A 14,604-nucleotide genomic window follows, 5' to 3' on the forward strand; every position below is an offset into this window, starting at 1 on the left:
AAATGTATTCTTTAACTCTTCACAGGGAAAAAAAACAACTCAACAAGTCTTTCAAGAGCCAGAAAAACTTTTAATGGGTAGAAACAAAACTGAGTGGGAGATGTCAGTGCTTTTAACAAAATCTCATAAATAAACCAATCAGAGGGAGGCGTTAACAAAATCCATGAAGTAAATCCACGACTAGCAGAACAATGGTTTCTGACGGATACTGATGGTTGCCGTGGTGTTTACAGGCAGGCGGTGCATCAGACTGGGGTGCTTCAGAGTGCCAAGAGCGGGGACATGTCGAGTCAACCGTCAGGTAAACAACTATCCCTATGAGAATGATAAACAGCGGCAGCTTCTTCACTTGACTTTAACCTTTGAGAGAAGACATTCCAGCTCGCATGATCTCATCTACCAACAAAATGTTGCTGGCAATCACCGTGCTGTAAAGGAAAAGCAGAGTCGTCTATTGATGAGCAGTTAAAATGCATAAGAAAAAAAAATCTACAATTTTTCTACTGGGTCCTGTGAAGTTTAGATGTGTGATCTCACCATGAATGGAGAAGCTGTTTCTTGACACTGTAATTGTCCCATACACCTGCTTCTCCTGCCACCATGGGCTCCCCTGAAAAACAACAGGAGGTAAGTAAACAAGGTTGTGATAGAATAGAATCATTGCAAAACAAAATAACTAAATTGCATAAAAGAAAACCAGGACTCAGACTGAAAATATAAATTAGCAGTTTTGGAGTAATACAGTAAATGATCATTAGAAACATAAGTTCTATTGACGGTGTGCAGTGGTTCTGACCTGTGCTGAGGTCCACTCCGACGAGCTGACCAGACTCTTTGTACTCTGTCTGCAGCTTCAGCAGAGTCTCCTGTGGGTCGTAGCCGGAATTCTGGGCCAAAACCTACAAAGGAAGATTCATAACTGAAATCAACAGAGGTCTAAATGGTAGGAATACATACATAACAAATCCTGTTTTGCAAATTTTTTCCTATCTAATGATGGGGGCCAGCGATGATCAGAAGTAAGACAGAAACAAAAGTTCTAGAATCACCTTGGGGATGATGAGGAGAGCATCTGCAAATGCTTGGACTCCAAGCTGAGCTCTGCCTTTCACATTGGGCTTGTGTTTTACCAGAGCGTCTGCCAGAGCCACTTCGATCGCACCTCCGCCGGACACGACACTGCCTGAAGAGAGGAAGGGGAAAAGAGGATATTCAGAATAAATCTTAATAAGGAAATAACAGTGTGGTTAAAACAAAACGAACCCGTGGTTAATATAAACTTTGGGGAGTTTGTTCTGATCATCTGAATACATGTAGGGGAGACTGAAACTCTCCTAATGCAGAGGAAAAAGACCAGAGTCGCTTTGGCACAGCATTAGACCAGAGAGAGCCATGGTAGCGTCCCTGGGTGTTCGCTGTGCATATGAGACCAACTGCATCTTACCAAAGAAAAAAAATTCACACTAATATATCACTAGCAAGTAATCACCAATCCTGAATTCATGACTTACATTACCGCAAACTCAATATTAAAAAGCAAAAGAAAACTGGACTTTGAAACCATTTTTAAATGTTTTTACCATCTTCTATGGCGTTCTTAACGGCCCGCAGACCATCTCTGACAGCATCTTTGATCTGCACCAGGGTGTGTTTGTTGGGTCCCTTTACCAGCAGGGTCACTGAGCGAGGGTTCCCACACTTCTCTACGAATGTGAACTTCTCCTCGCCCTGCAAACGAGATTCAGGACAATTAACAGCCTGGCCACGACATCTTAAAACATGTAAAGTGCACCCGGATAAATACTCACCAGTGTGTGTTCATAAACCAGCCCAGCATATCCCAAGCACTCAGGAGTGAGGTCATCGACCGAATTCATGGCAATGCCACCGCAGGCGAGGGAAAGCCTGTCGAGACAACAGTACATTACATCTACAGTTCACTTGTTCTTTGATGTAAATGGGAAAACATCGTGCTACTGGGAACGCTGCCTCGAAAACTAACGCAGCTCTGGAAAGTAACTGTTGCATGTCCAGGTCCTGACAGCGTTTGAAGCCGAGGTCTAACGAAGATGCTGCATTTCTGCCTCTTTCAAATCTGATTTTTCTCAATGTTTTTTTGTTTTTTTAACACTCTACGAGAATACATTTTTGGATTGACAAACCTACACAGTACATATGGTTTACACTTTTTTTGCACATAGAGAAAGAGTTGATACATGGGCGTAGAAATGAAGAGATGTCACATCTCATAAATTAACCATGTGAAAAACAATGTACAATTGTTTGGCAGTGAGCTTCTTTATTAGTCAGTCACGTAAAAAGCTTCCATTTCTCAGTTTGAACACAACGTGCCAACGTTATTAGCTTGAGCTAAACAGATCAGAGTAGAGGCCTTGTTTTGTTGGCCTGACAAGCTGAAGGGTGCCCCCTGGTGGCTTAATTTATCAATTAATACATTTTTATTTGACATTCCAGCTTTGTAGAGAAAATCAATTTTTTTATTACCTCTCCATGTTCCTCCTCTTTGCCCTGCGCAGAGCTACAATGCCTTCCTTGGCCAGGGCATCCAGGGAGAATGGGTCAATACCCTACATAAGACAGAGAAAAAACATCAAAGAAGAGATCAAACTTTGACTCCAAAGGATCAGTGCAAGAAACAATTCAGTGAGTGCTTGTGTCAGCATCGGTGAAGCAGAGTTTGTTCTGATCCGCTGAATACATGTAAGGGAGGACTGGGCTCTCTTAATGCAGAGGTACAGATCAGATTTACTGTAGCACAGATACAAAAGTCCAGGGAGAGCCACATTGGCATCCTTGGGTGTTCACTGTGCACTGAAGATTACATTTTTCTTGTGAGTTGGCCAACCACATTTGGGCTAAAATCAATTTTTGATTCCAATGGATTGAGGCTTTTCTAACACATTAGCCACAAGAAATTTGTGACATTTTTTGTGCATCCTTCAAGCCCACCTTCTGGTTAATGACGACGAAACCCTTCTCCTCATTGGGACAGACGCTGTTCTTAAGGGCAATGATCTTCTGCACACGGTCCTCAATGAACTTCCTCTCTGCAGCCACAAGCTTCTCCCTCTCGCCGGCGCTCTTGTAGAAGAAGCCTGAGTTGACTTCTGTCTTCTCGTACTCCAAAGAGACGTTGCAAGTCAGAACATAGGCATCCTCCACCCTCTTCTTCATGTCTGGGTGTCGGGCACCGTGGTCCAACACCAAACCTCTGATCAGTCTGAGGAAAAAGGAAAAAAAGAATGCTTAGATGTCTGGGGAGTCTGTACGACACAGCGCCATCAGTAAAGGGATATGTTGCCTCTCGCTCCGAGTCTGACTTTAAACTCACTGTGTGTCGCAGTCGGTCTTATGCTTCATCTCCATGATTTCCACCATGTACAGGTCAATGGGTTCATTGGGTTTAGCAATAGCCAGCACAGCATCGACAACAGCCTGCAGACAGAAACATTAATCAGCACCTCACCCATACATTCACAAAATGATTACAGGAAGTAGTCTTTAGCTCAACGCAGTACGTTCTAGTTACTAGTCGTTTTATGGATGTTATCAATTTCAGTAATGAATTGCTGATCATTTACCAAGGACTTAACATTCCCAGAGACTAGAGCTGTAACAGTGAATCGATTGGTAATAGACTACTAAATGAATGGCCAACTATGTTGATAATCGATTAATCGGTTCAAGTAGTTTTCAACTTAATAAGGCAATAACAGTGTGGTTAAAACAAAATGAACATGTGTTTACTTAAACTTTGGGGAGTTTGTTCTGATCATCTGAATACATGTAGGGGAGACTGAAACTCTCCTAATGCAGAGGAAAAAGACCAGAGTCGCTGTAGCACAGACATGAGACCAGGGAGAACCATGGTAGCGTCCCTGGGTGTTCGCTGTGCAAATGAGACCAACTGCATCTTTCACACTAATATTGAGCTAATGACTACTTCCTGTGATAATTTTGTGATTAATTTCTAATCGACTACTAAATTAACTATTTTGATAATCGATTAATCGGTTATGGTAGTTTTTAATTGGGAAAAAGTCTAAATTCTATGATATCAGTTTTTTAATGTGAACATTTTCTGGTTTCTTCGCTCCTCTATGACAGTAAACTAAACATTTTTTGTGTGGACAAAACAACACATCAACTTGGGGTTTAGGAAACACGATCAACAATTTTTCACCTAACAACTAATCAATTAATCAGATTACACGATTATGAAAATAATCATTAGTTGCAGCCCTTACAGAGACAATGAGCTGCTTGATATTTGAACACGGTGGCCTTATGACAAGAATAATGATCATTGTTTGATGCCGTAGGTCAAACCGCTGACACTCCGCTCTCGCATGTCCAGCGCCCCATTTCCCCCGCGTCTCACCTCCGTGAGCAGATCGGCCAGCTCAGCGTGGACTTTCGTCCTGAGAGAGGTCCGTGCGACGTTGATGAGGGTCTCTCTGTCCATTTCCCGAGTCACCTTCACTTCTTCCAGAAAGGCCAGAGCTTTCTCTTTAGCGGCCTCAAAGCCCTCGGCAACGATTCTGGGGTGAAGACCCTGCAACAGGAAATACTGAATATTCAGACGTGGATTCTGACGATATTTGCAAGTAACAAAAAAACCCCATTTATAACGTTACTAAAAAATGCCTTCTGGTAAACAATACCGCTTTCCATTCTGGGTGGATAACCAGACAGTTTGTTTTTTTTACCTCTGACACGTAGAGGTCGGCCTGCTTCAGCAGTTCCCCGATGATGAGCACATTGGACGTTGTTCCATCTCCTGTAATGTCGTCCTGTGCCGTGGCAACCTTGGCAATCAGTGATGCTGTCGGGTGCTGAATTTGCTGAAGGGAAGAGAGAAAACACGTGTCACATCAAGGCGGTCACGTAAAAACTTCCTCACCCATCACCTAGGATTGACTCGCAGTTGTTCAATATCAGTTTAAACTCTCAGTTAATCATATAACATGGGATTATTATTGATCATATTGATGTGGGACTGTCATTGTTATTTATACACACACACACACACACTAGGGGTGTGGTCGCTGATCAACAATGAAGGAGAGATCTACAACATGGACATGATTTCACAGCTCGCCACTTCCTTACCATCTCGTGTAACAAGACGTTGCCATCTTTGGTCAGCTTTATGTCTCCTGCACCAGACACCAGCCTGCGGTGGGGGACAGGGTTAGGGGTTTACCGGGCACAGCGAGGGCTGCAGCCGGCTAACAAGAGCTAACGGTTTGATCAGCAGAAGGTAACAGTTGTCAGTCAGTCGTTTCTTCATCATAAACGACAATGTACTGTGATGACTGACAGAGCAACTGACAACGTGTCTGTTAGTAGATGTAATTCAGTAACTAAACACTAACTAACATTAACTAGTAATGACGTCGACAATCAGCTCGTTAATTCACACCACTATTCAAAACCAGCCGGGTCCGAACCGATATTAATTCTCTCGATTTTAGCCTTAGCATCTTTAGCTAGCACGCTGATGCTATCATGCTAACGCTGCTCGTGACGATGACTGGGCAGGGCAGCGTGCACCGGGAAAATCCGAAAACCGCTTAGCGACTGGAGGCCTCGGCTGGCTTCCAACTTGTGGGTGAGTAGTCTGTGGCGTGGGGAGACAAAGTGGCGCGCACGGGGAGAGCGAGGGTGTTCAAATATATGTTCAAATAAATGCGGAACCGGGCGGCGACTGGACGACTACGACGCGACCGGTGAGTTGATGCTAACGTTAGCCGCTAGCGCGTTAGCACGGCACGCGTGCCGCACAAAGGGCTCCGGCGGCACTCACATTTTCATGGTTCCCTTCGGTCCCAGGTTACTCTTCAGCACGTCCTGCAGCCCGCGGGCGGCACTGATGTTAACCGCCAGGGCGGCCTGGGCCCGGGCCACCTCCGCTTTAGGGTTCAGAGCTTTCACGGCAGACATGGCGATGCAGCGCGGCCAGCGAGGTAACGGTAAAAAACTGTTCCGCCGGTCGGGAGCTTCGTACTTCTCGGGCCCGGTCGCTCTCGAAAGGGAAGTGAGCTTCCAGAAGCATCCAACATGTGTTCTCGTGCTGCCTTTACGTAACAAGTCTGGGCTCGGACATTCGGGTTATTTTTTATTTGTTGTAGTTTTTGTGAACAAAGCTAATAATCCTAATTTACACTAACACAACATTTATCGTGAATTGTCAGTCTTCTTTTTATTGGGGATAAATTTAGTCAGACTGTTATAATTTGTCCAAAATTGTTTTAAATTTACCATACGAGCAGTTTCCATCTACGAATACAGATAGACTGATAGTTACTTCATTTATCCCAAGCTGCGAAATTCCGATACAGATAATACTGTAAACTGTAGAGGTTTTCGGGGCCCGAGGTTTATACCCTAAAAAACGAATGGAAGAGCTAAATATTAGACTAAACCCCTGCTACCAGGGCACAAATCACTGGTTCACTGAGGTCAGCGACGTGTCTGCAGATTACAGTTGTCAAACCAACTTGGAGTTTCTCTTCAACCTTTTTTTAGAGAGAATATTTCAGGGACTTTCATTGGGTCCCAAATTATGATTTAATAATTGCAAATGATGGTTCAGGTTTTTTTTTTTTTCCAGATTTCCAACATACCGTGAAGGCAGCACAGGTCACACCCTACCCGACGCGGTGATTGGCCGTTACGTCACCATACCGATATGGAGATGAGCGTCTCGAATCTGCAGTCTGTTTTTAACTGTCGGTAGTCTTTACTTTTTAGCCAGAAAAAAATGTATCTGTCCTTAAGACCTGTTGTTTTACTAAATAATGATAAGTTATGTTTCATGTTATTCCATCATAATAGAACTGTAAGGCTGCTACCAACCCTAATATAATTATCAATAGATCCGTAAATAAGTGTTACACAATTTCTGAGCAGAAAACATAAAAAAAACCTAATTTTGTTTATAATTATTTTTAGTTTGAGTTTGGTTTTTTTTTGGCAACTTGGTGAGCTGTGAACTCAAAAGGCAGGACCACAGGTTCAATAAATTGAACAAGCTAAGAGATATAGTCAAAATATTCAGTATGTACTCAACTATCGTTTCACATAATACATGGATAAATGAAAAAGAGTCCTTGCATTTTGCATTTTTCATCAGAAGTTTAATTCAATATGTACAACTAATCTTTCTGAAGCACTGCATTTCATTTTTGCCACACCGAGAAATTTCGTTTGTCAAGGTAAGGTAGTTCAGATTATCCCACTTTAGTTACAGATACAGCATTGACCATATCACTGGCTTGGTTAATAAACCCACTTGCTTATCTACAATCTGAACATTAAAAGAAAAAGAAAAACTAATCTCAGCACACAATCACCCCCTTGGCGTTAATTCATTGCCTGATATAGGGATAGGCCAAACCAGTCACTGCAGTCACCAGTCATTTTCTAATCATTTTTAATTACCGTTTCCCCCTTTTCTCAGCTGAAAGTCAGGAAGCGTCATGGCGTTTAAGTAGGAGAAAATCTGTAGATATGGTCAGTTAAGCAGACGAGGCACAAACAGGGGGAAATGGACATGACAAATCCGGGGGGGGGGGGGGGGTGCTCTAGATCAAAGTCAACCTTTTGAAACAAATGACTGGTGCACGTGATCATCAGTTGTACACTACAGGCCTCCATCTCTGACAATCAGCTTCACTGTCAAATAAACAACACTGGTTTGTAAAAAGCACACTCCCCTCTGTGAAACTGACCATCCCCTGTACCTTTTAAAAAAGCTCATCCAGTCCATGATAGGTTTTCTACTTCCTGGTATTTCATAACACAAACTTTTTAGCTCATCATATTAAAAAAATAAATAATAATAAGATGAGCCTTTCAAAACTGACCCTTTATATGATGGAGGCAGTGAGACGGAGGAGTGCGTCAGATTATGTTTTGTCTACACACAGTGCAATAGTGGATAAGTAACACAGAAACCTCAGTAACAGATTCAGTTTTGGTGATTATCAATTCAAGCGCATGATCTGAAATAAGACATTCTAGGCCCACACAGAAAAGGGGAGTAAAGACAGAAAGAAAGAAAACAAAAAAGAAAACAAAAACCGAAACATGTTGATGTTAATGTTATGCCCACATCTCTGGCAGTGCACACTCCGAGGGGTTGGTTACGCTCTCGACAGATCCGTGATGTGGAGGCTGTTGAGGGGTTATCCCAGTAACTGTGGTTACTTCAAGGGCGAGCTCTTCATGGGAATCATTATCCGAGATTCCATGTGCTGAATAAGGGGGACTGTGGGATGACGAGGAAACAACACACTTAGCAGCAGACCTGTGTGTCAGGCTGTATGTTCCCATGCTCACAAAGGAGCAGGTTAGGGAGTCTTAGCAACAAAACATAACTGGAAAGTGATTAATAAGTTATACAACTGTGCTCTCTTCTCTCCCCCTTTTTTCTGCACCCCAGTGTCATAAGAATATTATATAATATTGTGTAACAATAATGTAATATGAGAAGGTACACTGAGGTAAGGAAAGGCAGCAAAGTAAAACATACCTGTGTAATAAACAACTTCATCCCAGCCTTCACGCTGCCAGGCTGCGTTTCTGGTGTCTTCTCTGGACTGAAGGTCTTTGTAAGCTACAGGAGAAAAATAATGTTTTGGGGTTTAAATGATTTTTACTCAAAATGACATATCATGCCTACGGTCCTCTCTATGAGAAAATAAGTTATTCTTTGAAAATGATATAGATCAATAACATAAAAAGTATGCACTATATAGTATTTCCTAAAAGTCACACAGATACTTGGAGAAAAAAGTACATCAAAGATGTGGTCATAAATACATTGTTTTTATTTGCAATAAATTGATGCCTTAATATTGTAAAATTTAATTTTTGTGGGCTGGTTTTCTTTATAAATATCATGAAACTTAAACATAGAGAAGAAGCTCACCCCACAAGTGATGAACCGTGTACAGACTTCCTATCTGTGAGAAAAAGCCTCCCACCGCCTCGTGGTTCTGCTGGCGAATGTCAATAGCGCGCGCCCTGCAGGGCACCGAAGAGTTGTGTTACACATTAAAAAAACAACAACTTTGTTGTGGCACTGAATTGACCAATAATATGAATTAGTAAATTTTTAAATTCAAATGACACCAACACCCACCAATAATCTCTTTATAATCAAAACATCAAATTGTGATGTTACAACCTCAGAATTATTTTAACCCTTCCGCCATGTTTGGTGTAATTGCGTCCACAGGCAAATTTCACAGTCATTATGGATTTAATCAGATACACATTCATATTAAAACCCGGGGTAAACAGGTCAGTTTTGCTTGAGATTCACAAATTACATGTGATAAATCTAACTCATGCTCAGGATTCATGCACAGATTCTGTTGTCGGAAAATACCGTTGACTCATATTCATCTGCTACAATCTGTAAAACCAATAAAATAGTGAGGATTTTTTTAAAGGTGCACATAGTAATAAGCTTTTAATCTTATGAGATTCCGAGATTAACTTTTAACATGAATCCACTCTGATACTACATGTACAAGAAAAAGACAAAGATTTTGAAAGTTATGAGTTACCAGTAATTCCCCCACTCAATCATCGTTCCAGGCTGAAAAAAGGAAATTGAAGTGATATGAAAAACAATGGGCTATTAACTACTGCGATAGAAAAGAACATGTATTAATGTGTAATGTGAGGGAGGCTGGTGAATGTGAGAGACAGTTACCCTGAGTTGATATGATCGCAGCTCGTAGATGTTGGGTCCTGAACGAGGGACAGGTTCATTCCAGAAGCTGAACTCCAGCAGTAACTGGTTCCTACGTGACAACAACATCTTCCCCCTCTCGCTCCTGTAGTCCATAAAGTCCTGCAGCAACGACAAACAACAGGAACACGTGACCTGGTAAATCTGCACACAAACTCCAAAATACAACAGTGAAAATATATCAAAACTCTGTAGATCGAGATTAAAGTCAGCATCCAGCTCCAGCACACAAAAATCTCCTCTGATTTTATCTGATGTTTTTTTAAAAAATATGTATGAATACATTTTTGCATAAGCTCTTGAAAAACCCAGTTCACTGAGTTCATTGCATTAAGTTTATGTCGGAAAGTGCACAATTTTCAGTTCCCATTTTAATGTGTAACAGCAACACATGCAAGACACGTGTACAAATATTGCACCTTTTTTAAATTGTGAATGTTCTTATTTCCCTGAAAAAAATTTGGGAAGACTTGAGACAAAAAATCCCCCAGAATGAGAATCAAAGAAAATTCTTGGTCTTTTTAAGATTAAACTTGAATATAGAATATGGGTAAGGAAGTATTGGGTCCTAAAATTGCACCTCACTTTATTTTCTGTACACAATTTCATTCATGATTGCATTTATGTAAGTGAGCTTCAAAAACAATTTCACCAAAATCACAACCAACCAGAACACAGGAAAACAGAAACTGAGAAATGGTCTTTAGGATCTAATTTGATGGGTGGGCTGCCTGCAGATCAGCAGCTGAACTAATCCGAGCACCCGTTACCTTATTCTGCCTGAGTTTGTTCATGACTTCGGTGAGAGCCGGGTATCCTCCCCGATATCTCCACAGGTGAACTAGAATAGAAGGAGCAGAAGAGCCAAACGTAATGCAGCTCTCAGATATATCTCGGCGTGTCTGTAATTCTTTTATGTTGACAGCTTTTGTTTATTTATGTCTCTCGGCGGCTGCCTGTGGGGGGGGGGGGGCTAGCACGATGAGATTCAACCATGGATTTCCTCATCATTTTACCACAACAATTTCATCTTGTTAGAATTAGATTCTCACTGAAAGATGCTGCAGGTAAAAAGGAGGACAAAAATAACTGGCTCCTGTAATGTATTCACATGAAGTAATTTAATAAAAAATTAAAATGAGATAATGGAAAAAGTTTTTCCTGTTGTGTTAGATCAGCTAAACCTGGTCAGAATTAAAACCCCTGCCACTATATAAAGTAATAATCTACTGAACCCAGTGATTGAGTTGAAAAATCAACACCTGAATGAAGAAATCGATGATGAAAAACTGTAAATTGTTACAGAAAAAAGTTGCAAGTTTCATACAGTAAGGACACTGTGTTTTTTGAAATATGGTCCTCATATGTGAACAGCAAACTCCAGATAATGTCCGCACCCATTTTTTCCAAACATTTTCCAGAGTTCATGTCTGAAAACAGACTAAGTAACATTTGAATGTCTTTGAATGAGGAAAGAAAAATAGATTTTATCACGCTGACTTTTTTCTGACTCAATACATTACGGTTTTGAAGTTTTAATACAACTTACAATTTTTTTTGCATTATCAGTTAAACCGAGTTATTTAAGAAACAAATCTATTTTTAGTTTATAAAATGTAGGAGATAATGTTAATCACAAGTTCCCTGAGCTCGAGGATGAACACAGAAAAATTGCTAATTTTGTTAAACCAACACTTCAAAGAAAAAAGTGTTATTTAAAAAAAAGTGTTATTTTAAAAAAATTATTCAGTTTTAATTATGCATAAAATGAAAATCTTAACATTTGAGAGGATTTTTTTTTTCTTGTTGTCAATTAATTTCTGTTGATTGATTAATTACCTGGTCCTGTTAGGTATCTTTTGAAAAGGAAGTCAGTGTTTCGTTTAGACTGCTCGGGATTTACCATTGCAAGTATTTAGGAGTGCGATTAATGTGACGTTCAGACATGGACCTCGCTGTGAGCTCTTACCTGCCTGATCCTGCTCTCCGTACCATGTGTTCCAGGTGCCCACGAGCTCACAGGGGTAGTCAGGGTTAGCGTGGATAGAAGGCAAGACGTCCTCACTGAGGATACACACAACAAGTGTGTAAAAGTGAAAAACATCGCCAAAGTTTACAAAGCCAGAGACCTTGACTAGACAACTGAATGATGTAAATAAGGAACAGGGACTTCTTACCAAAGTTCATTGTAATCATCAAGGCATTCAGGCTTGACATTGTGAACTGCATGGAAGCAACAAAAACTGAGTTCATAACACACCATCTAAAATACTTCATGAGATTAATTTAGGGGGGAATGTTTAACACATTTAAATCCATTTTAAAACATGAAAAACCCTGTCACAGTAATCCTGTTCAGCGCACTGACATGTCTCTACAATACATACATTGTATTTTATACAGATTGCTGTCTTCTTTCTTGGCGAGCACATGAGAGTGAGCGTCTTTTCTTGGGTCAACCTTTCTGACAAACAGGGACTTGAACCAGCTGTCCTCACGTGAACCTGCGATGCTCCTGTGGGGAACGCAAAACACAAAAGTTGGAGGCAGCCGGCAATTTCATTTTGACGCAATGAAGAAATAAGAGACGAACAACAGAAAAGTCTTTAAATTCTACTTATGCTTCCTTTTACACACAATTCTGTGGAACAAACCACCTAATGATGTCATATCTAAAGGCATATGATCAGTTACTATGTGCGAGTTTTGATCTTGTATTCCTTCTTCTTTTGTTAATGTGACATTGTTAGTTTTTCCACCCATTAATCGGCCAGGCTGATACATCAAAAAATATTTGCTCCCGGCAGATTTATCCATATTGGTTTATATATATATATATATATATATATATATATATATATATATATATATATATATATATATTAGCTTGTAAGTAACGAAGTCAGTATGTAGATTAATACCGTACTCTGTCCACTAGGGGAGCACAACAGATTCTTTTTTTTCTTTTCAAGTGATAAATGTTTTGCTTGTTCAGCTGACATGTTGGCATCAACAGCCATATTTAAGGAGTCTTGATCAAAAAATGCTCAGTTATGATATGTGTTCATGTCATAAAACAGATAGGTTTTTTTTAAACGTTCCCTAATCATATTATGTAAAAAAATGTTTTATAATAATCCAGTATATGTCATGTGACAGTTTGCACGAGATAAAATGTGTAAACTAAAATAGCCTTGTCTTGTCCTCAACAAAACTGTGATCAGTGGAAACTATACAGGGTGGCATTGTATATTAATGTCCACTCTCCAACTCATTCATTGCACAGGAAGTGCAGCTCAGACAGACTATAAGCTGAGGATCTAGAAGCTCTGTACAATGTGCATGACCTGAGGTTACACTTAAACAGCAGCGATTTGACAGTTTGCCAGCTGGCGAAAAGACTATATAAAAGACTATATAACTATCACTACACACACACACACTGCATCAGAAGCTGTCACACGTCAGCTTTGTTGTTGATCCATCGCAGCATATCTGTTGTTGACATGTTTACACGAGGACACACCTGCTGCAGCAAGACACTGTCACTCATATTCAGTTTTCTGTGACTGATCTAATCAGATACTTCCACAGCAGCGACTCGCTGCATTTTGACCTTGACGTCAAATTCAGTTTGACACTGACAGGAACTCGTGACGTGATTTTTGTATGCACGTCTCCGAGCACGTCGACTATAGGTCCAGTTGCCTTTTTAAAGAAAATGAAGTAGTACACACACCTAATTCGCGAGGGGTAATAATTAGCATTAGCTGAAAGTTAGCAAGTTCGGGGCTAAGGGGGGGCTAACGTCGTTAGCTAACCCCAGCTAACGACGTTACACGCGCATTTGGACGTAGACGACGTCCGCAGGTTAGCGTTAGCGTTAGCTTAGCCACCTAGCATGCCGGACGTCATTGGCGTCAACTCTACGGAAACTATAAACCTCATCATCGAGCACTGATCATTGACACCCGTGGAACTCTGACCTCGCGACCACCGTGACCGGTCCGTGCGCCTGGAGCCCGTTCCTCGTCTGCCTCAGGCCGCTGCCGACTCTCTGAAGGACTCGGGTCGCCATCTTTTCTTTCTTCCCCCCCCCGGACACTGTTGACAACAGCGAGTAGCGACGGGTTTGACTCGGGCTGCAGCCGCGGACCAGGCTGTTCCCGGAGGGGGTGACGTTACTTACCGGAACGCCCCCCCCCCCCCCCCCCCCCGTGTTAAGTGTACGTGCCGGAATCCGTTAACGCTGCGAGGGGGGGGGGGGTCTTTTAATGATGATGTTCACCGAGTGGTTAAAAATCAAAGGAGGTTGTTGTGCAATAACAACTGTGATTATGATTCATGTGCATCTGTCTTGATTATTTGACTTTTTCAGCCTTTGAACAATAAACCTGATTTAACATATCTGTGCTTATAACGTCTATTATATTATAGTAAATATAACTTTTTTGCTCTGGATAGTGTATTTATATTTTTATATTTTGTACATACATATTGCTTTTAAAATGTTCTATTTCTGCTATATTCTGTCCACTGTGCTGCTGTAATGACCAAATTTCCCCATTGTGGGACGAATAAAGGTTTATCTTATCTTCTCTTTTTTCAAACACTACCAACACTAATACTTTTCATACACTCACACATTTCAATGAATGTACAAACAAAAGTCCTGGCAAAGTAGTGTTGGTAACTTTCTGAATACATATCCATAATAGAATGACTGATATTGATTTTTTAAAAATCTAGAACCTATGACTGTGATGTTCACAAACTGATCTTCAGTCAGAGAGCAGAAATTGACACCATGCATA

General features: G+C 40.9%; 2 protein-coding genes and 3 non-coding genes across 5 annotated transcripts; all 5 read right to left on the reverse strand.

Annotated features, from left to right (window-relative positions):
- Nucleotides 1-49: 49 nt before the first annotated feature.
- cct6a (chaperonin containing TCP1, subunit 6A (zeta 1)) lies at nt 50-6,074 on the reverse strand. Its single transcript, XM_035624179.2, has 13 exons — nt 5,831-6,074; nt 5,134-5,197; nt 4,731-4,865; nt 4,403-4,576; nt 3,353-3,456; nt 2,971-3,241; nt 2,506-2,588; nt 1,809-1,905; nt 1,581-1,728; nt 1,050-1,183; nt 797-899; nt 538-610; nt 50-428 (listed from the first exon to the last, which is right to left on the reverse strand). The coding sequence occupies exons 1-13, from the start codon at nt 5,965-5,967 to the stop codon at nt 356-358; spliced, it is 1,596 nt and encodes a 531-aa protein (XP_035480072.1). The 5' UTR covers nt 5,968-6,074; the 3' UTR covers nt 50-355.
- LOC118301662 lies at nt 1,289-1,423 on the reverse strand. The gene has a single exon (XR_004790352.1). It is a non-coding gene; the product is annotated as a small nucleolar RNA SNORA22 (small nucleolar RNA).
- On the reverse strand, nt 2,697-2,833 carry LOC118301659. The gene has a single exon (XR_004790349.2). It is a non-coding gene; the product is annotated as a small nucleolar RNA SNORA22 (small nucleolar RNA).
- Nucleotides 3,783-3,918, reverse strand: LOC118301661. Its single transcript, XR_004790351.1, has one exon. It is a non-coding gene; the product is annotated as a small nucleolar RNA SNORA22 (small nucleolar RNA).
- A 1,067-nt stretch (nt 6,075-7,141) lies between the features above and the next one.
- Nucleotides 7,142-13,953, reverse strand: LOC118300101 (protein NipSnap homolog 2). The gene is made up of 10 exons (XM_035624180.2): nt 13,777-13,953; nt 12,178-12,305; nt 11,968-12,013; nt 11,760-11,854; nt 10,561-10,631; nt 9,752-9,892; nt 9,603-9,634; nt 8,960-9,054; nt 8,561-8,644; nt 7,142-8,296 (listed from the first exon to the last, which is right to left on the reverse strand). The coding sequence occupies exons 1-10, from the start codon at nt 13,866-13,868 to the stop codon at nt 8,232-8,234; spliced, it is 849 nt and encodes a 282-aa protein (XP_035480073.1). The 5' UTR covers nt 13,869-13,953; the 3' UTR covers nt 7,142-8,231.
- Between the last annotated feature and the right edge of the window lie 651 nt (nt 13,954-14,604).

Source organism: Scophthalmus maximus, chromosome 2 (assembly GCF_022379125.1).
Source record: "Scophthalmus maximus strain ysfricsl-2021 chromosome 2, ASM2237912v1, whole genome shotgun sequence".
In the NCBI taxonomy this organism is placed as follows: domain Eukaryota; kingdom Metazoa; phylum Chordata; class Actinopteri; order Pleuronectiformes; family Scophthalmidae; genus Scophthalmus; species Scophthalmus maximus.

Bases quoted from the DNA above. Each gene is read 5' to 3' on its own strand.
- cct6a (XM_035624179.2), bottom strand. From the start codon at position 5,967: ATGTCTGCCGTGAAAGCTCTGAACCCTAAAGCGGAGGTGGCCCGGGCC. The intron at 900-1,049 runs GTGATTCTAGAA...CTTCCTTTGTAG, and splicing joins CTCTCCTCATCATCCCCAAG to GTTTTGGCCCAGAATTCCGG. The intron at 611-796 runs GTCAGAACCACT...GTTGTTTTTCAG, and splicing joins CGGAGTGGACCTCAGCACAG to GGGAGCCCATGGTGGCAGGA.
- LOC118300101 (XM_035624180.2), bottom strand. From the start codon at position 13,868: ATGGCGACCCGAGTCCTTCAGAGAGTCGGCAGCGGCCTGAGGCAGACG. The intron at 11,855-11,967 runs GTAAGAAGTCCC...GTGTATCCTCAG, and splicing joins GATGATTACAATGAACTTTG to TGAGGACGTCTTGCCTTCTA. The intron at 9,055-9,602 runs GTAACTCATAAC...GGTGCCCTGCAG, and splicing joins ATTGAGTGGGGGAATTACTG to GGCGCGCGCTATTGACATTC.